Source organism: Rhopilema esculentum, chromosome 16, assembly GCF_057945365.1.
Source record: "Rhopilema esculentum isolate cy_ngs chromosome 16, ASM5794536v1, whole genome shotgun sequence".
In the NCBI taxonomy this organism is placed as follows: domain Eukaryota; kingdom Metazoa; phylum Cnidaria; class Scyphozoa; order Rhizostomeae; family Rhizostomatidae; genus Rhopilema; species Rhopilema esculentum.
The window spans coordinates 15,364,035-15,391,287 of record NC_142830.1 but is presented as its reverse complement, the minus strand read 5'-3'; the positions used below and the strand labels follow the sequence as shown (position 1 = coordinate 15,391,287).

The window sequence follows — 27,253 nt, the reverse complement described above, 5'->3', positions numbered from 1 at the left end:
TATGGCTATATAGCAAACAGAAAGGAATTCGCCACAGTAACGTCCTACAAGTACTGGGTACAAGTACTGGGCACAAGTATAGGAACGATATTATTTAGCAAGAATTTCCGTGGTTCCTATCTTTATCGTTTGACTTTCTATCGTTGATGTTTGTTCCGGTCTTATTTAACGTGCAGAGAACACGGAGCCAGTGAGAGAGACTGTGTTGCTGTATAACTCTGATCTGAACTGAACTCACTTACATACAAATTAACATACTTTTTTACAGAAATCAAATTGCTGACTAAAGATGAGTTAGGATGATGTAATGATGATACAATAGATGAGAAAGACACAGACTTGGGAAGAGGTCAGTTAGGACTAGATGAGTGAATGTGTGAACAATGATGAAGGGAATGTCCTATGGTGGTGATGCCGAGAATGACGTAAGTGGATGTCATGGTGATGGCATGATCGAGGAAGCAGTAGGAATATGGCCTATTTTGCAATATGAAAATCACTACACAAGTACGCTAGTCTTAAAGGCATTTGACATGCATAAGTACAGCGAATCCAAAAATAAGTTAGGGCAAATTGATCAGAGCACGCGAACAAGTAAGGAATTGGAAACCGCTAACGTGAAACCACTGCGCGCTGCTCTTGGATTTCACCGATTTGCAGAAAGGCGGAACCTGTTCACATGTTTTTCTCTGTGCGCAATTTGATTGGTCAACCGCTCGTGTTCGAGTGGCTGTAAGCCATTTTTACCTGTGCCAAATGCCTTTAAATGGCATACATGTGATACATACATAATGACATGTATACATGATTTATCTTCAAGTATTTTAATTATATATTGTAATTAGTTTATATTGGAGGGTCCCCTGAAAAACAACTTCTGTTGAAGGGCAACCCTCCCTAAACAAATCAAATATGAAATATGAATATACATGCTTTTTTATAAAAACACCTGATTTTTTGCCGAGCCTCAATATTCTTAGCTCTTTTTTTATTTGAGCCTAAGATTGATTTTTAATTATTTTTAAGCAACACAAGATGTAAATAGTCGCATTTGAGTATTAATGACTTCAAGGCCGGATACGTCTATTTCAAAACATAAAGCGTTAAACTCGCAATTGCTTTTGCTTTACAAAAACCCAAATAAACAAAAAGTAAATTCTTGAATAAGCTTGAATTTTGCATTTTTCTTAAAAATTCTTAAATTTCAGCTATCTTTAGCCTTGATACTTTTAGATTATAATCTTAAATATGAAAAAGTGGAAAAGGAAACATTTTTCAGAAGACGACTATATCCTTTCCTGTTATGCATATCAAATTGTTTTATTCTGCAGTTTCATGCTTTCATCAACATCTGCATGATATTTTTTTCAACATATCGACGGATTTGTATATAAATAATTAGATTACATAACGGGCAGATTAAATGCGTTTAATTCTTTGTGGTCAAAAACAGAGATATCAACATTATATTTTTTACTGCTAAAAGAAAGATCTGAAATTGAAACAGCCCCGTGGAATCAGGGGGGTGGATTATGTTATTCAAACCCCATCCAATTTCCTAGAACACCCTGCCTCTGTTCAAATCTGGAGTGCCAATATCGAGAAACGAGCACATCTTCAACAGGCTAACAGGTGTGCCGGTCGCTATCTTGAAGAGATATATTATGGTGTCGTTCAAGGACAATGAGCTCATGGGCTTTCTTGTCTAGAGAGAATATTAAAAATATTTAGGGGGATCACGAAGTCACGCCTGTTGTCGAAACGAATAGTCTCAGGCAAAACCAAAATTCGTGAGATTTGACTTGTATACTTGTAATTGGTGAAATATTCATCCCGGTCTTATTAAGGCAGTTTACTTTACCAACATGCCTGTAAATTGTCAAACTGTTGCAAACTTAGACATCGCATGCAAAACAATACTCATTCCTTCCTTTGTTTTAGTCGCATTAAAAAGTAGTAAATTAGACATGAGTAGAAACATTCTACTCAAAATGATACAAGTGGCTAGCAAGATAAATGAGCTACCCACGTTAGGCTTTAATTATTAAGCAGTATCACGTGAGAGAACCATTAAAAACTATTCACAGCAGAATAAAAATTCCGCCATCTTGAAACAACGATGTGCGACATGTTACCTCTGCAATCCATGATCCACTTTGCAACAGCGCCATTGGCCAAAAATAAGACGAAACATTCAGCATCCAGAACAAAGTTCTAAGTTATAATTGATAAAAGGCTTGTTATAAAAGGCTTTAAATACTCTTGGTAAGAAACGACTTTACAATTAAAACATACCAGCAGTTGGGTTAATCCACATGGATCCTGGTGAAAAGCCATCCTGTCCAACGTTTATGTAAACACCTGGGAAACGAACGGGAGAAGCAGTGCTCAGCATTATTTTCTTCATAAACTAAATACAAAAGGACGGACGCACATGTCCAGTGCATAAAACTGACCCAAAGCCAGGCCTTTCTCAACTAAACGCCACAGCAAAATGCTTGTAGGCCAGTTCGACCAACCTACTTAAGATGTCTTAGCCTAAAACTGGCATTTCCGATGTCTTATCGACCTTGAAACTGTTTTGAGAGCGCAGCTGAACGCTCAAACATTCCCTAGACAGAACAATCGCGAAGAGTAATTTGAATAATAACACCACGACGGAGAAAAGCGGTGCAAAAAGTAGAAAACAATGCATCTGTGGCTCAGAAAACAGCAAACAATGACGTTACAATTAACTGTATCGAGCCAACTGGGATAAAACAGAGCACGAGAAAGGCGTACAGAGATTAACGACTAAAAAAGCTTTTGTTCTTGAACAAATGGGTTAACAGGTCTTTCATTTAGACATCCTTATGAAACCAACATTGGTTGGCTTAGCCATAAACTGCAGTAAAGGAAACTCCTTCGATGAAAAAAACCAAGGGAAAACTCATTTCAATTCCAACAGTTAGGCGGGATTTACAGAGGAACATTCTGCAAATGACTAATTAAAACATATTAAACAGAGCAAAGTATGAAGATGTGGAGGGCAGTAACATTGTAAAAACCATAGTTACAAATCGTGCATTACAAGAAATGAACTTGCTGGGACCAGTGCCTTCGCAACGATATTAATACTGAGGGGGGGGGGGGCATAGCATAGATTCGCAATTAATGGAAAGCAACCCCCATAGCGCACTAGTCTATTCTTTTTGCTCTCCAGTTATCAAAAATGAAAAACCGATCAGTTAAAAACTATTTTTTGATAAGCAAAGAGATATCATAGCTACTCGAAATTTTAAGGAATAAATTCCTTTGCGAATTGCGAAAATTCCTCCAAAGATAAAAAGAGGTTTTTGACTTGTCGGAAACGCTTCTTTCATTGCTCAGGTGTCATTTTTTAAGTGCCATACCCTTTAACCATACAGGAATGCCGATAAGGGGAATCATAACTTAACTCCTGAACACTTTGCCTCCTGTCACTTCATGGCGATTGACTTCTACCCTTAGTTGGATAATTCTTCTGCATGAGCATTGATTTTCAAGGAGATTTATTTAAAAACAAAATAAACAAGACAGTTTATGATAAATAAATTATGAAGTTCAAAACTTTAAATATATTCATAAGTTAAAAAGCCAATTGACAACTGGCAATTGACAATTTTTTGGTAGATGAAACCTTTAAATGTATTCGGGTTGCGTTCGTTTTGACCAGATAAGAGGCACCATTTTTCTGATTTTTCGTCTTTAAACATTTAAGCGTGAAAGGTGGTTGATAACGGATAGACAGAAGAATTAGAACCAAAATGATGATGCAAGCTGATATCAAAGATATATTTGGAGTAAGAAGAATTTCAGAGTGTAGTGATAAAAGTATCGATGAAGATCAGATGACCCCCAGATTTTGACGTCACAGCGTACCAAAGCTGCTTTTTGTACGTTTTTCAAGATTAAAAGACTTATGGTAAGATTGGAGTGTCTGAGTGCTCCAAACATCTTGTCAGGTTACTTCTATTGCCTCCATCGTGATTTTTACGAAATTCGGGCATAATTTACCCCTGTTCTCAGAATTTCTCGGGAAATTGCTTTTCAAACTAAAAAAAAAATGGATTGCTCATGAAAAACTGGTCTAGATAAACTATACCAAAGGTTCTACCTCTCTTGGTGGCACCATGCTCAGCTGGAGCTTGGCCCACTTGGTGTCCTGATAAAACGTACTTTTTGATGCTAGGTAAGGAAAAAACTTGATTCCGATCAAAACCCAAGGTAGAATTTTTATATCTTTGAAAGTACCAAAGAAAGCTGATGCGTTGAAAATAGATTAGAGATATGGTAATAATAGCTTGTTCATAACGAAACGCCACACCCTAGAGTCTTGCCGAGATTCAAGATTGCATCTATTTGACAGTGATTAAATCATACCACCTAAAGAGGTATTCTGTCCTGTCGCGGTATCATTTTGAAACAGATATGAGCAAGCAAGCGACCAGATTTGAAGATACATTGGAGAAACAATGACTATCAGTGGAGTAAACAAATGAAAAACAGTTACAAACATCGAAGTCTATCTAAGTGGATCTCTATAAGAAGGTTACGGAGAAGAATCAAATGTCAGCTCTTAATCCAGCTTTAAGTCAAAGCACAGAAGATACGGGGGTCAACTGGCCAAGGGACGTGCTGAATGCAGCTAAAAGTTCCATGCCCACGGACCGACCGCCTTCGTTTCTTTGCTGCAATCATATCCTAACAGTCTTGAGTGTCGCAATCATATCCTAGTAATCCAATCTTCCACAGTCTTGAGTGTCTTTCTGACAAAAAGCAAGTTCTAGGCTAATACGAATGAAAATGAATCTTTGCTAATTCAAATAAAAGAGGCTGTGTCACGGTTTTGTAAACAAACAAAACACATTACTAAAACTATCATTATTTCAAACATTACCACATCGCCAAACTGTCCATTATTGCTATTCGTTCCATCTATTATATTTTCTGTTGCAGAAATAAACCATGGAATAAGTAGTCACAACTTTTCTTATTTTAATGTTGACGATTTTTTTACACACTTTAAATATAGTTTTTTTCCATGCAAAACCAGGCAAGCCAATTGCACAGTGCCTTGTAATAGCTAGAGTTATGATTGTGATGATAATTTTTGTACTACTCTTTGTCAATGAACTTTACTGTATCTGCTTCATAGTTTCTTACTTGCTTTTTTGCAAAACTACTGCACGAGAGTTTTAAAGCTAAGCTTTGTATCTAGCGTTATTCCTAGGACGCTTCCACATCACTCTTCTATTACAGCCTCTCCAATTTGATTTTTCAACTTGTCATTTTTCACACCATCATAAGATGACATTTATCTCCATTCAGTTTCATGTAATTTACGGGAAACCGGGTTGAAAACTGAATGAAATATTGCTCTAAGCGTGAAATGCTGCATCGTCTGCGTGGTTGCATATTTTGGTTTCATTCATCAAGAGAAATAAATCATTCAAAAAATGTTAAATAGGAGAGGTCCTAGGGCAGACCCTTGTTGGACTCCCTTTTTTAACCTTATTCCATGCGCTAAACGGCCCATAAAATGCGTAAATTATACTGTGACGAAACAGACTGAACATGTTAATTGACTGCATTGAACTCTCGTTAGAAGCTTTGATCTTCTTTGTATCGACAAATTAAGCACGTAAAATAATTTTTAAATTTTTCTTTGAAACCTAACACAAAAGTGATTCAAGTGCTAGCCATAATGCTGTAGCTAAATTTCAATTTTCCATTGTTGCTACCATCAAAAACTTTACAAATGAACTCCATTACTCTCACTGTCCATGCAACATGGCACCGAAGATTTGAGACGATCAAGTACCAGCATGAATACAAAAGTGATGTGCTTGAGGCACTGCGTAGTCAACCTGTGAATTTTGCGGTGCTCAAACTATTTTCTGGCAACGTTTGTAGCCCCAGCCACATTTATCCTGGCCTATTTCGAAACATATCATTAAAACACAGCGCGCCACAGCGTTGTAATGTAGGATTGTCCCAAACTTCTACATTCAAACAACCTAAGTGATCAAACCCTCTAGGGGTACTCCAGACCTTATGTAAGCCGGGCTAGTGCTTCCAATTGATACCCTTGGAACCCCAGCCACAGCCGTTGTGCGTCGTCTGAAAACCCTGAAAACTGCAGTTCGAATTTCGGTAAGGCGAAAGCAGTACAGAAGGGGGTTTATTGAGCTGTTGATAAATGTTACCGTGTCTACCCATGTGTCCGCAATAAAAACAAGGCTCTCGTTATCGCCGAAGGTGCCTCTCATCAACAAAACAGTCATCTGTGGAGCGTAACACAGCAACATGCACGCTATTAGAATCGCTATAGTGTATGTATTATTTTTCTCGTTTCGAGTGTTGCTTGATGAGGAAATTTTAACAGCAGTACGAACACCGTCTTCCTGAGAAAGACCATGACGATATTGGTTGCTACGATCGTTGCTGCCAGGACAAAGATGATTTTCTGGATAAATTCTGGTCCGCTGGGCTTCTGTCGGACCATTAGTTGCAAATTCAGAAATACTAAAAGTCCTTGGGGGTGAACTGTTCTTTTTCTCGCGGATAACTCGGAATATCAGCAAATAAGACACGAACACAATCATCAGATTAGAACATAAAACTACGAAAACACCGACGAAGTATTGCCCAGCTGATAGAACGCCTGCGAACGGAAGGACAGTAAACATCCCCCAGAAGAGCCACACAAGAACCACCAAAAAAGAATGTGTCTGAATAGTAGCAGCTGATTCGTACCGAAATGGCAAACAAATCGCCAAGCAGCGGTCTAGTCCAATCAAGCCAACATTGAGGAATGACGCACCCGCGGTTAAGAACCCAAAAAACGCGAAAGTGACTCTGAGGGGGCAGTTGTGCATCCCCTTTGCTTCCAAAAGCCTTCGTGCAATGCTGGTGGGTTGTACAATCACTCCAACAAGAAGGTCAGTGATGCTCAGGCTAGCAAGCAACACATTTGAAGGCCTGCGTATCGAGTGTACCTTGAAGTAAACATATAAAAACATAGAATTGCCCAAAACTGCAGTCACTGCAGTTAAAGCATTTATGATTGAGGTACAGACAGCAGTGATCTGAACTGCCACATCCGTATCGTTAAGTCGTAAAACATCGAGAAAGGAACACTTTTCTCCTATGGTTACATTCATGCTTACACGAGATATTCCGCCAACACAGGAAAAGCAGGTCCACTGTTCACCGAAGATATTAATTCCAAGTGTCAACTGAAGTGCAGTTTGCTAAAGAGCTGGATTCCCATTTGAAAACAAGAACAGATGTCGTTTTTAGAAAAAATATCACTCTGCATAAATACAGATCTAACAGCACAACAATGGCTTTTCAATCTGATAGTTCCTGGTCGCCCACGCTGCAACCAAAATCTGCTGTAGCGAAAGTTTTGGGATCGGGTGACCCTTGCAAAGCAGAATTCGTGAACCGTGCAATTCGGCTCGACCACCTGACTTAAGTATTAAAGGAAGGGAATAACGTTTTCTGCTGCCGCAAGGAATTTGAAAACAATACAGGAAAAGAGAATGCTTGATTACGTAGAGACAGAAATGAAATGCAAATTCCATACAATAACGTGCAGGTGATGAATATCATGATCACAGCATTCACCAACAATGCAACCAAAATCAGCTGATATTACCAAACAAATGACATGATATATAAGCATTGGATCGCGCAGCTTGCAGCTGCTAAAATGAATAAAATCAATGAAAAACAATGAGCAGTGAAGATTATCTGTCGTCTTGATTGCGCACCCCAGCCTGGTGACATTGACAAACTCGTTAGCGATACCTCTCCCACACTGCTACAATAAAACGCACTGTTATAAATAGCAATAAAAACTATAATTTCAAATATTTATCCTGGACAAAAACACTTCCACTTAAAAATGCTTTTATCAACGTGTGTCCAGAAAATGTTCTATGTTTACTCGCATTCGACATTCATCTGTATCGTACCAAAGGCGAGATTCGACTGATTATGCAAACAAGTTCCTAAAGCAAAAACTTTGTCAACACAGGCATAGATATGCTTTCGCTTCCATTAAACGGTAGTATGTTAGCAAGCTGCTTTGGTTCCGATATAAACTTAAGGTTGAATCTGCAACAGCCCGGTTAAACGCCCCACGAAAGGCATCTCCTGGCGGTAGGCCAAGAACTTACATACAGGCTAGTGATTAGCAACATTATTCCATCTAAACATTATTGTGCCTTTGGGGTTTGGAAGAGGACAGTTATAAGCTGCTGTTGGAGGTTCAAGCTCACTGCGACTCACAGTAGAAACTTAGGCTGCGTTTAGTTGATACCGAATCGCTTTTCATATCGAATTGGCCTCAGCTAAGATATGAAAAGCCCACCGTTTAGACTACGTTCACACGATGCCAGATTGACTTTCATACTATTTGTTGGGGCTCAGACCCTCCTTAGTATCTTCTTAAGACCCCACACCACAACGAGGTAATAATTGAAATGTTGATTTAATATTTAACTTATACTTCGTCCAACATTAACTAGCGAGATATGGGCACTGGTCCTAACACTGTTTTCATTCTGTTTACATGAAAAAGCTTCGCTATTAACCGGAAAGCATACTTCTTTTGTTTCAACCCCTTTGCGTAGTGAAGTGTTTTGTTTAGTAATCTAAAATTTTGGCGATTTCATTAGTCTACTGAGGAGAAGAAGCTCTCGGGAAATCATAATAATTGAATGATAACAAGATGAAATTATTTTGTCGAGCATTACCCGAAGGGTGAAGGTGTAGAATATGTTGATAAGGACTTTCTTTGAGATTCAGAACGAGGCTCCAAAGTGAAAGCGGTGAATGTGGACGTATCGTGTCACTTTTCATACTACTTTCACGGCGGAGTGATTTCACTCCGCAAAAGTGGTACCGTAACCGCAACCGCAACCCCTATCCGACATGCACAGTAATCTGATACGTAACTAATCCAGCATCGTGTGAAGGTGCAGCCTTAGAGCCGTCTTGTTCTATACACACACGGGTAAACAGTGTTTTCACTCTTTTCTGTTTATTTTTGAAAGCGGAACTGTTTATTTTCGAAGTGTGGCTGTTACAGTGATCCTTGTATTTTATAATGAAACAGAAAAGAGCTAAACGAATCAAAGTAAAGCCTAATTAAAACTATCGACAAGCTTAACAATTCAAGCTTTAGGACAGCAGGAAATTCTTACTGCAAAGGAAATTTTAGCTTAAAAAGAAAACTGAGCTTAAAAAGTCAAGAAAAAATTCAGGAACTGCTTGAAATGAAACAAGGTTAACAGATGCTTAGCTTGAACGAATTGATACCTCAGCATTGCATTTGATATGTTGTTAATGCCGAAAAGGCCATTGCAATGTACTAACAGAGCAACCAGATTTATTAAGTAAGATCATTTTTCTGAAAAGAAGTATATGAAGCGCAAGCTGTTTCATTAGCTTTGAACTTTGATTTCTTGAAACCACACTACCACACAACAATTTGGATTAAGTAGATTTTCACAGAACAAATACCGCTGTTACACCATAAAAATGGTAGCGTGGGCATTCATCAACGCGCCTCCGCAAAGTTCAACTTAGTTCATGTTGCTAGCTACAATCCATCCGAAAGATAGTTAGACACTTGAATAATCACACAAGAATGTTTTGAAGGAGCAGCAAAAGGAACAAGAATTGTCAATTGCTTAGCTTAACTTAAATCAATTTTGCCTTTTTTAAGTTTGGTGAAGTATATCTCCATTGTGACCTCTCTGAAAAGTTGCAACAGAGGGTGTTCTTGAACATAAGCTCAAAATACAAACTGTTTTAGATACAAACCAGTAAAAAACAAGCAAAACCAGAATTTCTGGAAAGCATTCAACTAAGGTGAAATTCCGCCTCGAAGTGGTTCTTACCGCTAATGATCTTGGCATCAACACCAGTTAAGCTTCGAATAAAAAAAAGATGTAATACCTTGAGCTGACCCTGGCACCCCAGCACCTGCCATGGCAGGGTTGCTCATCATTTGCATTTCCGGGGTCATCATTGGCGGCATGGGCGTCATCCCATGAGTCTGAACCATATCCGGACGCTGAGGGGATTCGTGACGTCCTGTAGTAAAAATATATACTTGAGTAAGGTATACCTTGTAAATCCTCGAACAAGCCTCCCTTACCTCGAACAAGCCTCCCTTATCTCGAATAAGCCTCCCTTAGCTCGAGTAAGCCTCCCTTACCTCGAGTAAGCCTCCCTTACCTCGAATGAGCAGCAAACCCTTGCAGCCAAGGGCACTCATTTGAAGAACGGTCACGCTATTGCTTGAATAAAAATACTTTATTTCAATAATGCGGTTATTCTCACAAGCCTTTTGTTTAACAAAACAATTATGGGCCTAGATGATTGTTGTTGTTTCTATGAATTAATCAGAAAACGTTTGTCTTGACAACTGACATTTATAAAAGCAAACTGAACACGACAGGCTTTTAGGCCAACACACATTTGTTTGAGACTGAAAGTGACACAAATTTCCAAAGTTGTATTTGTAAGCACATGGGAATATGAAATGAAGCAAAAGTACTTTCCCGTGGGAAGTTCACTGATGGTTTCAATTTGCCTTAATTTCCATTCAAAGGGTTGCAGAAAGCATATACTGAAGTTCGCTAGAAGACGCAGATGGTTTCTTTAGTGAAAAAGTATACAAAGTGGTAAGAGCAAACCTACTGACCTTGTTCGTATTTCGGCCATCGTTTTTTTAACTTGAGGTTCCCACCTAAGAAATAGGCCATTGCTCTAATAACTGTTTTTGATTTATTTAACAAGGTTATTACAAAAACAGTTTAGCCCGCTTTACTTTCATCGAAAGATGCCATTAAAAGCAGATCGCTATCAGTTCCATGACTGTCGATAGCTTAAATCGAGATTGTCTTTTCAATTTAATTTCTATATAGTTGATAATGCTAGGGAAAGGCCCAGGGACCTATAGCAAAGTCAAAAGAGAGGGGGAAACGAGGCTAATAAAGTTATGAGTAGATTTCATTATCCGGGAGACAATCATAAAAGACAATTCCAAGAAAATTCCAAGACAAACCAAGTATAACCAATTGACTTTTCACCGAGCATAAAACTGGATATAACGGTGTGATTGGCAAAAACCGAGGAGTTGCTAAGCATAGAGCGCTGGGGGAGAAACTAAGTCCTTGTTTTGGCAGAATGACGGGCGGCACTGACATCTTTTGGGTGTACCAGGAACGCATAGCGTTGGTAAGCAGTTGAAAATTTTGACCATACGCTGCCAAAAACACAAAGCCGTTAGAACACAACAACAACAAAATTGCCACGAATTTACGAAACCCGGAGATATCGAGCAGTAAAAAAGTTAAGCAAGAAGATTGATGTCAATTAAAATAATGCAAGAACAGAGCAATACCTTTATTACCTGTTGCGGCAGCAGCTGCCGCTATTGCTGCCTCCCTTTCAGCATTGCGTTGTTCATTCCAGTCTTGAAATCGGGGTGCAATATTTGATTGCCTGTATGTAACATGGAAGGAGAGAAAAGTCTTCAAAACACAGTAAACATTTTAGTGTTTCCATGATTGTGCTTTGCAAGAACAGGTCCTTCTATATAATGAGATGACATATTAATGAATGTAAAACTAAATCAAATTAAAAGCTGTTGTTGAGTTGTTGTGTGTCATAAATCGCATCACATATTCAAAAACCAATGAAAAACTTCTTTGCGTAAAAATGTCATCTAAGGAACGAAAAATGCCTAAGAAGATGTCCTTCAGCAACACATTAACATTGGCTAAAGAACCCACAGTCCACCAAAACACTTAGTGATAACAAATTTAAAATCAATGGACAAGGAAGGTCGTCTTTCCGGGAGAAATCCCCTTGCATTACGACAAAAAATTTCCACATGAATAAACCGAAAGCGCTTGGTTTCTCTCTTGGAGGTAATTGCTTGGTTGCTGATTGGTTGCTGATTGGTCACGGAACCAAACAAATGCATCATTAGAGTCCTGTCGCCATGAGTTGGTGCATTATTAGCAAATACTTGTTATCTTATTTAAACAAAAGTTTATAAAAGATCTGCTCACTATCAAAAGACACTTGGTGTGTCTGCTAAACCATGTTTTGAATTATTCTTAAATTCATTTAATTTGCTCTCTGTACAACCAACATTAACAAGTAGAGCATTGTCGTTCTATTGTGCGGAAGAAAAGCAGGCTCATCGCCATACTGGTGCACGCGCCAAAATCAAGTGCGTCAGCGCCGCTACAAAGACTAATGGTGTAAGAATTTGTTTATTTGCAACCATTTAATTAACAGCATAGAACAGCTAACTATGTTGTAAAATAATTACATATAAATCTGTTCATCTAATACTGTAAGTCCTGTAAAAGGGGATCTTTAGAGGGCATACAAGCCATTGGGCTAGAGAAGGGGGGCTGCAGCCCCTCGACATTTTAATTTTGTTTAAATCAACCCCAATCGGACGATAATCTTCCCTTAGAACGACAGGAATGTTGGCAAACTATGGAACTTTAATCGGGGAGGATTTTTTCTTCCCGTACGCTTATGCCCTCACAGGCGACCCTGGGTAGATTTCCGGAGGTGCACCACTATGGCGACGTGTGGAAAATAAATGGCGGTCTGAAAAACATCCCTTGTTTCAAAGGATATTGAATAAGTTTTCTCTCAAAATCGTAATGTCCAACGCTTAACGGAGCTACAGAAGTATTGTAGTTGTATTTATATCAAAAACAGAAGACAACAAATAAAACAATATTTTAGCCTGCCGGAAAATAGAGTCTTAAAATGAACGGAACTCACTTTTCAAATTCTGCAACCAAACTTCAAAATATTTGCAAAAATTATCGCATGTAAACCAAACAACGGTAGGCAGTAAAAAATAACGAAATGGTGTCCGCAAATCGTTTTCGCGTGTACTTTTGGCAAACCTCAACTTTTATCGCCTCCTCTTCAAACTTTAATATAAGAAGTTCGAAAATCAAGATTCGAATAGTACACCAACTCGTGGCGACAGGACTTTATTCCTTTTCCATTACTAACAATCTGACATTACTAACATTACCAACCTGGGAACAGACTTTTGCTCGCCGTTTGGGCATCATCTAGCTTTTTATCTGAGGGATGTCTGAAGAAAGATGGTCCAGGGTAATGTGCTATGTTTCTGGTTCATAACATTTCAAAATTTAAATGTTTTGGTGATAATCTGATGCTGATTTTCATTTGAGGCAAACGAATTGGTTAGGTTTCAAGGGCTGGTATAGCCAAATTGTGTAACAACAACATAAGCGTTGCTCTGACATTGCCGATTGCAACATGGGACACGATTTTCAACGATGTTACGCTTTATAACAAAAATACGAACCTGTTTGCCTCAAGAGCAACATCCGTTGCGGAAGAAGATACGGGTGCGCTAGTGCCACTTGGTGCAAGATCTGCACTGTCGATGGAAGACTGTGACGACACAGACTGGAAGAAACGTAAGAAGAAATGTTAAAAACATGTGGATCGTGAAAGGAAAGCCATCTACACGAAAAACTTTGAGAAATCAAAATACGGTAAAATTACTACTGGCAACAGAAGTAAAAATCTCAGCTTTTAGAGTTTGTGAGTTTGATTCAAGGCGTGCCCCATTTTAGCCACACAATAGACGGAAGGACTCCGTTTTCAAAGGAATTGTGTAGAGAGGAGGAGTTCGTTTTCTCCCTTGGATTCCAGTGGTAATTTTTCTTTAGGCAAGCGGCACTGATTGGGCAACCTAAACAGTCATGTGCTGGCATTTCTGATTAGCCTATTTCGATCCACAACTGGGTATATATTTTTCCTAGCTTAGAGACTTCGATCAATATTCTGATGAAAATTTCTCTACATCGAGAATTTCTCTATATGCTAGCGTAAGAGATATTCTCAGTCGAAATAGTTATAATGCAATGAAGCAAAATTAACTCTATGAAGGCTGATTATGAAGGGATCTAAAGGCGAAAGCAGCTGACAATAATGACTGAAGCTACAAGCAGTACCCAAATTTAATTTCTATTGTTGGTCTAGTGAAACCACTGGACAGGCGGAAAAGTATTTTGCACTTTAAAAACTGAAATGTTCGTAAAAATGCTAGTGGCTGTCTGACATTTTAGTGGCTGTCCGCCAACATTTCCTGATTTTTTCTGCCTTTCCTTGACTAAAGATAAAAATGGCATCAAATCCAACATTAACTAATGGCACCAGGATGAACTTATCAATCTCACATCTTGAAAAATTCTAGCTCTGGCTTTTTCGTAGTCATGTTCCCGTTCTTCGATCGATCGTGATTTTTTGTCTTCTAAAGACTTTGAAGTTGACTGTGGACTTCGCGGCTGCAATCAAAATTTGGGTTAGCAAGTTCTAAATGACTGAATGAATGGAACAAAGCAATTTTGAATTTTTCTTGTAAAAAATTATTCATAGAATCCAACGCTAGTAAATATTTACGCTGAGATAACACGGTGATCCCCAGCTATCATGAAAAAGGTTATTGAAATGTCCACTGCCTGATAAATGTATTATCAACGTGACACAGGCATGATTGAGAAAGCATGTAGTAAAGAATAAGAGAATTAATTGGGATCAAAATGATAAGACAAGACTACGCCTCCGCATACCCGTGGCGGAGTTGCACAATCCTCTACTGAATTTGCCCGTTTTAATATCGCTCTAGGGTATTGACTGAGCTCCTCGTCAGAGTATTCTCTACTGCAGTACATCTGAAAGCTGCATTCTGGTCTAAAATGAAGCAAGGCAATTGTAGCGAAGACACCCCAATAATATAAAAGAGAAATAGCAGAAAGATGATTAAGTGAAATACTTAAATGTGCAGGATAGATCTACGCTCCCTTAAACCTCTAAGTTTGAAAACGGCTTTTCTAGATTGTCCCTTTGCGTGATACAGATGCAAGTTAGCATTTGTTGGAACGCAGCTGATTTCACAACGCAATCAATTCAATGAAATAAGGAGCAATAAATTCTTGAAAACGCTGCCAATTGTCTTCCTTATGCTAGACTGAAATAATTTCAAACGCACGTGCCTTGAAAACAAATAGAATAAACCTATTTAGCACTTATGCAGCTTTATAAAACTATATTTAATTGTCGCAAGTTGATCAACCGCAAAAAAGGAAGAAACTAATAGGAGAAATAAAGAACCTATAGATTATGACAAATTCTTGTTCAGTTAGAGAAATAAGATTTGCCGTACAAATAACAATATATACTATAAAATGAAACCCTAACTAAAGCTTACATTCTAGTTGAAGCATTTTTATTCACCATTACGCATTTCCCAGTAGAATCCACATTGTGATCCAAGCCAAAATACGCAGCAACTCGATGAACTAGCATACGATGGTATGACGTCATCTGCTGATATTTGTGCACGATTCGTCTGCAAGATAGGCATATTTTGTTATTGAAATTCGTACTAAATCGAGCAAATCAATGTTTTTGCCTAAAGCGTGCTTTTAGGTAATTGAAACAGTTTTGACTATAGAAATATAAAAGGCCAAATTTCATCTTAACTTTGCACAATTCATCCAGACATCATACTGTTGGGAAGAAACTCACGGTTATGCCATCGCTGCACATCAAATGGTCAAATACAGCGAGTTGAAGACAACAACAATAGTAAGGATCGTCAATAGCAAGGCAAAGTAAGGGAGGGGGTCTCTAGCTCTACAATCTATGGCCCTTGTTGATAGGAATGCAACTAAATAGAATGTAACTCGATGCACAAAACCTGTCTCCAGGATGGTGAGAAAATTGTGAATATCTTAAGTGTATTATGAACGATGCTTTTCAAACGCTCCAATGAAATGTTGGAACCCACCTAAATAGGTACATACGGACTACGAAGAAGTGCTATATGAGAAAAAGGTACATACGGACTACGAAGGAGTGCTATATCAGAAAAAGGGCTTTTGCAGATAAATATAGAATCATTCTTGTACTTTGCATTCCAATTTGACAGCCTCTCTTTGAGGCCCAATAATTTGATGTAAACTTTATATTCAGATCATATGCGTGTTTTCGATTATCGGGCAACACAGCACTCTCCAGTCACTCTGTTGGATGGCTTTTAACTACCAGTGAGTGACATCATTTCATTGAAGATGCCAGTATAGTTGCATGTATGTATGTATAATTTTGCCATCAAATAAGTTACAATTTAAAATTAAGAAAAAGAAAAAGATCTAAGTACAGATATAAAAAATTTACAGATAGAAGTTAAAAGCATAGACTAAAAACACCCCAGGTTAAAAATGGCAGGGATAGCATTAAAAAGGTCAATACGATCTTGTTTCCATAATGTTGTTGCATGAATAATATTTCCAACAAGAGGAAATAGTTTAACAGTGGTTGTTACTCAACCTTCTAAAAGGCATCAGTGCACAAATGTATCATTAATGCAAAAGCCTCAAACTGATATGATAAGTAAGCTATTTTCTAGCAGAATAAATAAGAGAAATACAATGCATAATTTCTCAAAATAGTTGTCTGAAATTTCACTAATTTCACAAAGTTGCGGCTAAAGATCTACTTCTTAGTATTAGTTGTTTTCAGATACAACAACCTCGTGGCATTGTTTCATTTCAGATTATCCCTGGGGTATTGTTCCATCCAATCCAACGAGCCTATGTGTTACAGATTGTAGTGTTTTGTGTTTAAGTTATTCAAGCTTTGTACAGCCTTAGTGGACCCGAGCATTTGCACAGGGATCATGGCGCCAAACTCTGGAGGGTACGACTGCTACTACTACACAATGCAGCAACAAGGGGAAAGGTTTGGTCCAAAGCAACTTCCAAAAAATTAAGACAGAGGGCCAAATAAAATGGAATGCATGCACATGATAGTAATAAGTAACTAACTCGCGATACTAAAAACGGAAATTCAAAAAACAAAAACAAAAATAGAAAACACAGACGCCCGTGAAAAATCTAGATGCAAAAAATATTTTCAAAAAAATTAACGTAAAGAAAAGGGACGAATCTTTTCACGTAAAAATAGGAAATAAAAAGGTACTCACGTATCGTCCTTGATGAAATTTATGAAATCCTTTTCCAATTTAAGCAGCATTAAACGATCCCTTGGAAGTAGGTATTTGGTTACATAAAATGCATCCGATTAGTTTAAGAAAAGAATACAATTAATCACTTGACAAAAGTTTGCGAGGAAGATAAAAAGATGATGATTAACAGGCCTTAAAAAAGAGTTTTTCTTCCTGGCAGCAAAATAAAAGATTCAAGACTTCCTGCGAAGCTTCGAGAAATTTTCCAGCCACTGAAATTGATATTTCAAGTTGATTGATTTGTTTAAAAATTTGTCCTAAAAACAAACTGTCACACTAAAAAGAACTGATTGTTGGTCCTACAGTCTTGATCACAGCTATTCGAACAGGAATCATTTTGTTTATACTGTATTAGATGATCAAGGAGAACGTGATCAAGCACGATACACAAAGTTTGTTTTCAAGGTTATAGAAAGTAGATCTGAAAATCTATAATAACTTTGATTAAATTTCATATCAGTATTAGCAAATTATATACTAAGTAAGTATTGATATATCTATACATCTTGCTCTGGGTGGGTTTATCATCAAAGCTAGTAGTTCATACAACATGTAAGAATACTATTTTTTTTCAACGGTTAAAATAAATGTTTTAAATCAGGGGTGGTGCTAGAGGTAAAGGTCTAAGACCAAAACGCTTACATTCTATAAAGCAAGTGATGAAAAATATATGCGAATGCCAGTAGAAAAATACGAATAATAATGGACACATCCACACAGGTTTTGGGGCATGTTCACCTTTAAAACAATTGACGTAACAAGATTGGCTGTCTTTAAGTGTTTTTACATATATAGAATGGCTAATGTAAAAAAAGGAATGAACTTTGTTTTAGCTTGCTGGAATTAAATTAGTAGCTGAAGATCATGCACGGAAATTTGGCATAACAGACGCTTATAATACCAGATGATTGAAAGCTAATCCTCGTTTTTTGTTAGTAGTGCAAAACAAACATTATACAGTATGTATGTATATTACAAAAGAACAGCATTCCATTGAAATATTGTTACAAGAATTTGATGTTCATATTGAAATCAAGCAATGGAGATTTCACGCTAAAAATTTCCTGGCAAACATCAACAATTTGCCAAAAATTTCCTGGCAGCGGCGCTGCCGGACATTTTCCAGCCCTGATGATTAACATACTTAGTCAAAAAAGAATTTCAAATACCTAGGGTTCTCTCTCAGTGTTTTGACGATGAATTCATGGAGGTCAATACCACTGGAGTCTTTGTAATCAAAAGATGAATCTACAAACATAAGAAGCTTTAGATAGTACAAACGATACACGTATGCGATTTTATGAGGGAGACACGACAAAACAAGAGCGCCAGTATTTGTAATGAAAAGGAAAGGGTGACGGTCGATTAAAGGCAGCGGGCGCCAATTAATATACAGCCATTTCGACCTCCTACCTGGCATGCCAAAGATTGTGTAGCCCATAACGCAGTCGGCCATCTCTGGCGCGAACTGATCAGTTGAGAATTTTGAACAATCAGCAATTTCAGTTATAATGTATTTTAAGTAACTCCCAAAGCTCTTTGGTAGACGAGAATATGAAAAACAAGAACACAAACGACTGCAATCATTAAAAAACAAGTGTTTTAATTTGACGTCATATGAATTGCTTTTACACATCAATTCAATCACGGAGCTTTTAGTTCACATTTACTGGATCTTTCACATCTTTGGAGGATACTAAAAGAAAAGACTAACTTAAACGCACCAAAGGCCATGCATTCTTAGAATAGTTTTCGGTGGTTTAAATGCTTTTCGGTGGTTTAATTCTTTCAATACCTTACCTGTAGACAGTGGCGGCCTTGCTGATGATAAAGCATCGTCTTCCTCTGCGCTCGGTTTGGAGGGCATGCCAGTCAGTGATTCATCAGAGAAAGATGGAATCGATGTTACTCGGCTAAGGTCTTCGGCGCTGCTTGGCTGTAAGAATGAAACACAATAGATTTTAAAAGACCAGTACAATATATCTGATATGTGATAGTACCAATCAAACTGAGTGCCATAATAGTCATTGCACATCTGTATTAGTTTGGAATCATTACAGCACTAACAGCAACAAAATAATAGCTCGGAAAGGCTTCAGTACAGAATGTTGAAAAACATTTTCTCGTGCCTTTGAAATAATTAATAACATATTCCAAAACAAATGATTCAACACTAATGGTGGAAAGAACCCTAGAATTCAACTTCTTGATAGAACTACTTCTTGACACACCTGTGTACCGAGAAGTACATTCCGAATAGTTAACAGGGCCTAATTAGCACCCAATGGTAGTGAGACATAACTACAGACAATGCAATGTTGCACAACATTTTCTTTTGAAGATTCGGAAATGGACCTGACTGGCAATAAAGGAACCCAAATGAGACACACAATGAATTGAATTGCGAGTGACAAAATAAACGCATCCAAACGAGACATAAACAATCTGACAGAATTCTTTTCTTTCCAATAATAACCAACAATAATAATTAACAACCAACAAGATACATCACCTGTGAACTGCTGTCTGTCGGTGTAGGTGATGAAAGGTTTAGCGCAGGACTTCGATTTAAAAGAGTTATCTTCGGAGGGTGGTGCTGGAAAAAATTATGTTATAACTTTTTTAAAGAAAATATATTTCTTCAATGTAGTCAATAAAGCTTGCAGTCAAAAAGGTTTCCACTGAATAAATTTTACAACTATTTGCGAGTTTTAGGTTTGATACTTAAAAGCCGATATGCCAAAGCTTCTTGCACTTTGAAAAACCAAAAATCTTAACTCGTAGCCAGGAAGCTAGTCGATGTTGAAAATTGGGCCTTATACGAAAAATTAGAAATAACAGCTTTTATAACACGAAGCGAGTAGAATACACTACAAAACCATTGGACGATAAGTTGGGTACCAATCTGAGGCCTGGATACTTGAAATATTAGCGAGCAATACCTGGGGAGAACGATTTTGCTTGAATGACATTCCACACCGCATTACGTTTTAAATTCAGTCAAAAAGCCGTTTTACACCATTAATTAATAATATGATTGTTTCATGTCAGGCATCTGGTTTCACTAGTATTGCTTCCGTTAAGAAAAAAGTGAATGTTGGCTTCAGAAAAACTAGCTATTTATGATTTGAGCCATCTGCTACTGCTGATAAAGATCGCAGACAAAAATTGTTAAGGCAATTTCGCAGATAACTCTTTTCAATATGCATATCAAGTATTTATTTTTTGCTGGAGGTATCGTATTTCAAGCAATGGTATTTGCCCATGCAAACTCATTGCCTTCGGGCTCCTCCATTCCTAGGTTTGTCATCAACTGATTCACAGATTCAATACACAGTGCCCGTTGAAAAGTAAAAATTTCCAAAGTCATTGAAAAAGAAGCAGCATCGTCAGTAAATAGCTTTGATCCAAGTATGGAGCCTTGTCCAGAATTTGGTTTTGGCCTCATGCTGAGAAATAGGTTCCCTCATTGCGGTAATGTACTTGATTGTGAGTAGCCGAATCGGTTTTAAAGGGGCTTTGGTAGGTGGCCTAGTATAAGAGGGCTGTTTAGAAGGTGGTACCAGCGACCTTATTCAGCGGCGCTTGGACAGCTCCCTTGCAAACGCAACGACTAAGTGATTAAATTTATGACCGGTCTATTACTCGGCCGGGACCGTGTCAACTGAGTTTATTTTCAGGATTTCCAGGACCTGTCCTCCAAGCAAAACCAAAAAGCTACTAAACCCAAAAGCTACTAAACCCAAAAGCTACTAAACCCAAAAGCTACTAAACCCAAAAGCTACTAAACCCAAAAGCTACTAAACCCAAAAGCTACTAAACCCAAAAGCTACTAAACCTAAAGCGACAAGACTTGGCGCTTTGATAGAGACCAACAACTTCAAATAGCCTAAAACCTTAAATATCATGACGTTATCTATAAAAATTATTACTGAAAAGGAAACGGTAATACGAGCGTCTGCAAATTGCAGATTGAGGACAAGTTGTTTACATATGGTTTTTTTCTATTGCAATAAAATAAAAGATAAGAAACGTGGTATTAGGAAAGCATTATGGGAGACCTGAAGCAACAAATCCTCGATCCGTCGGTCGAGGACAATTTACTCTGCAATTCTTAAACATACAAATGACTGTTGCTTTTGTTCATTAGCCATCGAACACACCTGCCACGACTGGAAACGAAACGATCATCGCCAACTTAGCTATTATGACGGTCGAATATGTCTCAGTATTTACATTGGGAAATGCAAGTATTTCCATTGAGTTCTCTAATATTTTGCTTTGTGAGTCAACGAAAGAAACAGCTGAATTCAAGGCCTTTTTAAACTCCCTGTTATAATACAGACAATGGATACTACTAAATATGACAGCTGCTGATGTCATTAGACCAATCATAAGACACTTGACTTTTCATTTGACCAATCATTAGATACTTGATTTCCCATTTGACCAATCGCCAACTATTCAACCACCGAAGCCGAGGTCTAATCAAAGTGACGCTATGTTTCCATGGTGCATTCCTATGTAACTGTAGCTTTCGCTGGCGATGAAAGAAATACGCGCTCAAAACGCGACGGATTTTATGACGCATAAGTCACCGTCAACTTTATCTTATCTCTAAAACAAGAAAAACAGCGCACCTCAATTACATGGTTTCATTAGCAGATATTAGTAACGACGATTCGGTTAAATGTTTTCCTTGTATGAAGGAGAAGCAGAGCATCAAAGCTCTAGTTTTTAAAAAGCTTTGATGCTTGTACAAATTTTAACAGTTTCTTTAGGAAACGAAAGCGACTTTTTTATAAAAAACGTACTTTCCAAAGAGTGTAAATGAAATCTTTACACTCTTGGCGATAGGTTATTGAGCGACTTTTTACACAGTTAGAAAGAGCAGGTAATTATGTAAAGTTTTAATTTACTATCTAAAGAAAGGAATCCTCTCTCAATCCTAGTCAGCACTGTCACAAGTGCTTACCTGCTGTGCTCCTAAAAGATCATAAAAACGTGGCACTACCAACAAACTAGGTGCTTGGGTCCTAGTCTGAATTCAGTCACTCTAAAAGCAGACATCTCCATATCTCGGAAATAGATACAGTTATATAGCTTGAAAGAAAAATGAGAGACATTTGTTGTTGTGATGATATTCTATCAAAACTGAAGGCACATAACTCGAGTGCAAAAGCAATTACAAAAAGTTGTTTACAGCAGCAAAATGCAATCACACCTGAGATGTTGTTAGTGGCTTTTGGCCCAGTCCATTGACATCTGCATTTGGGTTTGCTGGCAAAGACAGCTGCCTCGGAGGGTATGTTATCATTTGGGTTTGTGGTGTAGCATTTGGAAAGGTTGCTTGCCTTATGCATCCACGAGATACAGCTGGTCGATGAAACTCCATTATTCCAGTCGGATTTGATTCTGATGCCACAATATACTGATCAATGGATTCTGATTCTGTTGATGAAGTTCGTGCCGTTTCCTGTAAAAAAGGTTTTACCATAAAAACACATAGCATGTTAGACCAGTATGATAGTAAATTCTAGAAAAGCAGCCATCAAGTCATGTTAGGTAATACATGAAATGGCTTTTCATGACCTTTAAAACAAAAAATGAAATGCAAACATACAAAAAATAGCATGGCTCTGCTCTGAGATGCACTCTTAATGCCATTATCAGACCTGCCTAATCCATCTAAATTTATGTCCATACGTACAGATCAAGTTTGAGAAGAATTCAAAACATATCAAAAGAGATTTAGCCATTGAAAACTGAAGCTCTAATTTTCTGCAAGTTTATGACATTTACAAAAGAAAAACATTTTGAATTTTTCCCCATGACAGTTGCTGTGAATTAAAGATCAAAGACAATTTTTACTTCATAAGAAAATGTGAGCATTGGGGTCATAGCCAAAATCCCCAATCCCCAGTGACTTGAGATTTATCATGGTGTGTCTGTAATTGGAGCAGAATTTTTAATGATTTGTCCAATGAACAGACTAAGATGTTGATTAGAGCCAAAGTTTTTAAGATTTTCCAATCTAATCTAATATAACAAAAGGTCAGGTATTCTTCATTATCTGGAGATGCTTAATTAGAAGAAAAATGCACCAAGGACATTCTTATTCTAGCTCCTTGACTTTAGCTTGTTTCCCTTTCAAAACACCTGCACTGAAAAAGCAATTAAAAAGGACAAAAAATTTCTCAAAGTTATAGAACACTGATAGATGACAACAAGCTATTTATTTGCTTTGGCAAATTTTCCAACCCCCTGCTTATGACAAACCCCCCTCCCCCTTTATTAAAGGTTTTAGAGTGAAGGCACAAACAATGAGAAAAGCAAACTGTCATGGAAACCAAAGCTTCAATTTTGGATGGCTAAGATTAAATGCAAATATGTGGTGAAAACTAATCATAATCACAAAATATGACACATGTATTGATTAGAACAAGCTTAGTTTACATTTCTTCACCTGTGTGCTGTTTTGGGAATCTTTCTGTGTGTTTTTCATGTCATGCATGTATACAGTCTTGATTCATGGACCTGCAGCAAACATATTTATATCTACAATATGTATAGAAAATTTAGAGAAGGCTTTAGAGTAAATCTTCGCAGCAACAACTCATAATCAAAAATTGAATATGAATGCACCTAAATATTGGGCAAAAGACCAGGTAGAAAATCAATGCATGATATAACGAAGTATTCAAAGGCCAAAATCAGCAGGATAACATAAAGACAAAGACCTTTCAATGGGAAAGAAAAGGACTTACAATAGACAAATTTATGACAATCATTAGTGTATTTTTGGACAAATAAAACATTTGACAGATAACATTTCAAGGACAGCTGATTTTTATATGAAAATCATTCAGTTCAACAAATCCATCAATCAGTTTAATCACTTTCAAATAACTAATAAGAATGTACATACAAAATACACAAAACAACAGGAAATCATCAATGGAAGTCAATCTGGTCAGTTATAAAACTTAGCATCACAAGATTGTTTCTCGTTATATGGGATTGGTTTTTTGTCATTTTGTTTTGTTCCTACTGGGCATTTTCAGAATTTTTTCTTCTGTTCTTTTCTAGACACATTTCCATTCAAGTTAACCTGGCAACTCTAAGCCTGGTGGTTTCATTATTGTTTATGGATATATAAAACTAAATCTTCTTACATATTGTTTCCATTGGAATCTGTCTTTCACATAATGACACAGTAAAAATTACATAATCCTGCCAAAAATCTATGGAGAATTAAGAGATGACCACTGTTTCAAAAACCCTTTGAACAATGTACAGAGAGAACCCTCAAGGGTGGGGCAGGGGTTTTCTCTGAAGCACCATTAGATTAAAGTGCAATGTGCAGTGGAGCGCCCAAGGCACTGTTAGTCTCCTTTTTTAACACTGTATTTTAAAATATACTTCCAATAGTTGTTGAATATTATTCTTCACATACAGTTCGGTAAAATGCAAAATTTTGTGTCTGTCTTTCCATAGGCTTCTCAGGGTGTGCCACATTTTCAAATAAGATACCTGCTTTTAAACTTTAACTTCAAAAAAACTTTGGTTCTAAACTGACTCCTATGGTTTCTTTCTTGTGTGATTTTTCTGACAATGAATCTTTAAGGTATCCTCATACAAAACAACAATGAAGATTTAAAAAAAAAATATTGCAATCACCTTTGTATTTAGCAAGAACTCTTCTATCCTTCACTGTCCATTATAACATCCTAGTAGAATATGGATTTAAGATAATTTAATGACCATTATTGTGTATTACACCCAAGACAATTGCTGCCTTGAGAAGATGTGCATCCAAGAAAAAAGGAAACAAGATATATAAACCAAATTAAATGCAAATGACTAGCAAACTGTAATTTTTTCCCTCAATTTGAATTTTCCAAATCAGATACAATTTCAGAATCCCTTTCATGGTTAGTCTTAAACATACAACATCAATAAATACAAAAGCTAAAAAATGATGTCAAATTGATGCTGAACCTGGTTGGACAAACTTTAAAACAACTGCAAATTTGCTGGTTAATGGCATTTGTGCCACTAAGCAAAATTTTTAGGTTCTATCACAGTTGAAGTGACTACAGTCAATATCTGTCCTATACATTCTCAATAACATACATTCTCAATAACATCAGACAAAATAAAGGCTGATTTTCATTAGATACTACCTTATAACCATGCACTTAACAAATATAAAAAAATTCTTTTGAAATGTCTTTTATTACCAATATATATAATTCATTACAGTTTTTTGATATCATGGCAAAAACTTTTTGAGCAACTGTTGGCTATGCATTTATGCAAATATCAACTTTCTTAAAAAAATATTGACAACTAGATGTTTATTTCCAAAAATCTATATATTGCTTGAAATATGAAAACCAAAGTTTTTTGGAAGAGTAAACATGATATCTTGTTACCAAATCAACTCTTCCTATACAACACCGAGGAAAATTGACAAAATAATATATAATCTTATGATGCCAAAACAATCATAATTTTAGTACGAAAGTGCTTATGCAGGGTATTTTATATGTTGTATATATAAATCATTTTATAATTCCCTTAATTTACATTTGATTACTTACTGTCCGATCAGTACCGAAGTCTGCACAAGGCTCATTTGAGCAATATGCTGCAATTATGCCTGAGATTTTATAACTTTGAATATTTTCTGCATGTTTTACTTTAATAACTGCAGCTGAAAATACCTTATAGAAAGCATTAATTAAAGATGTCTTTATCATACTAGATAAATGAAAAATAACTGTTCTTATGTATAGAATTATTTTCAAAAAAATGTTTTCCATAAAACTTTAGCTTTTCAACAAACGTTGGAGTAATTGTAGCTTGAAGTTCCTGGGGTAGCACATGTGGGTGTGTACCGTCCAGGCTGGGACCTTCTGAAAACCCATCTTAAACTTCAATCAGCCTAAGATAAAAGGGAAATCCTCCAATAATCAAGTTTATTTGGAATCCAACTTTCCTTGAAGACACTTGTTAGAAACCTCCGTGGCTACAGAACGCTGCAAGAAGTGAGATCAATTTGATATTTGCAGCTGTCAATTCGGTCCGGCAGGCTCAATCTGCAGGTAGAGAAACGCCTATCAACTGTTATGGTTTCTTCCCTACAAAATATCGGAAAACTGAACCACCTAAGCCAATTTCAGTACCAATTGGGTTTTATCTTTCTCATAACAATAAGTATGTTTCCACATACAATCCAGAAAATCAGATTCTTGATTGTCCGCCCTGCCCAATTTGAGGACCTGCCCGATTATTGTTCGCGAGCAAACATTTCTGTAGCGAAAGGCCTTTTAGAAACAGTTACGAAAAGAAACAGAAAGATGCATAACTACAACTATACATACCAATTTTCGCCTTCTAATTGAGAAATTTAATTAGTGGCTAGCATCTCAGAGTTCAGGAGTGATCATTTGAGACCATCTTCAAGTAGGATGTTTCCAGTGATCTCTGCAGCTGAGATCCACACAAGTTCCTTCAGATCACGACCTCTGCCTCTTTCGAGTTAGATAGTCGTCTTGCAATATATTCGAATCTCAGTGAAGAAGAAACGTCAACTTCCAATATTGCTACAGAATGAAAATCGAAGCAGGGTCGGTGTGGTGGCTTTATTTATCAACAGTTGAGGAACAAAACATGGCTTGTCAGCCACCCTCTCCTGTAATTCACTTGAAATAACTAGGCTCGCAATGCTGTCTGGGAGGAGACTACTTGATCAAGGCCTGACTTCGTTCTCGTTCACTGATTACGTCATTAGCAGTAGATCGGGTTGTCAGTATTTGCAGGCGACCAGTAACCATTAACAAATCTATATACTGATACAAATGGATGTGTCGATAGAAGCGAGACCTTTGAAGTTCCATTGAAAATTTTTTCTTTCCCAAAAATTCTTGTCTGATTTTAATCTTTGAGAACCAGTGCTGTGTGTTGGTTGTTGGTCTTAATTGTTATAGTAATTGTAATTTGTAAATTTTATTTTAATTCGATATAAAAACAATAGCTAACAATATATACATAAATACATAATGTTAATTAATCAAAATCGAACATAGCTACCAATTA

The 27,253-nt window shown here is 37.2% G+C and overlaps 1 protein-coding gene across 5 annotated transcripts in view; it reads right to left on the bottom strand.

Annotated features, from left to right (window-relative positions):
• LOC135682561 (uncharacterized) overlaps nucleotides 1-26,879 on the bottom strand; it is a 33,994-nt gene extending 7,115 nt beyond the window's left edge. The window contains exons 1-16 of one of the 5 annotated variants that reach the window (XM_065197512.2): nucleotides 26,539-26,879; nucleotides 24,830-24,879; nucleotides 23,606-23,686; nucleotides 22,374-22,625; nucleotides 19,662-19,745; nucleotides 18,950-19,085; nucleotides 18,319-18,397; nucleotides 17,108-17,167; nucleotides 15,329-15,469; nucleotides 14,691-14,811; nucleotides 14,298-14,405; nucleotides 13,418-13,521; nucleotides 11,447-11,547; nucleotides 10,745-10,789; nucleotides 9,994-10,131; nucleotides 2,296-2,361 (exon numbers count right to left, since the gene is read on the bottom strand). In XM_065197512.2, the coding sequence (XP_065053584.2) occupies nucleotides 2,296-2,361; nucleotides 9,994-10,131; nucleotides 10,745-10,789; nucleotides 11,447-11,547; nucleotides 13,418-13,521; nucleotides 14,298-14,405; nucleotides 14,691-14,811; nucleotides 15,329-15,469; nucleotides 17,108-17,167; nucleotides 18,319-18,397; nucleotides 18,950-19,085; nucleotides 19,662-19,745; nucleotides 22,374-22,544 (1,354 nt within the window). In that variant the 5' untranslated portion in view covers nucleotides 22,545-22,625; nucleotides 23,606-23,686; nucleotides 24,830-24,879; nucleotides 26,539-26,879. The remainder of the gene's footprint in view (nucleotides 1-2,295; nucleotides 2,362-9,993; nucleotides 10,132-10,744; nucleotides 10,790-11,446; nucleotides 11,548-13,417; nucleotides 13,522-14,297; nucleotides 14,406-14,690; nucleotides 14,812-15,328; nucleotides 15,470-17,107; nucleotides 17,168-18,318; nucleotides 18,398-18,949; nucleotides 19,086-19,661; nucleotides 19,746-22,373; nucleotides 22,626-23,605; nucleotides 23,687-24,829; nucleotides 24,880-26,538) is intronic. The other 4 variants (XM_065197507.2, XM_065197508.2, XM_065197509.2 and 1 more) reach the window with 4 other exon arrangements.
• Nucleotides 26,880-27,253: the final 374 nt, after the last annotated feature.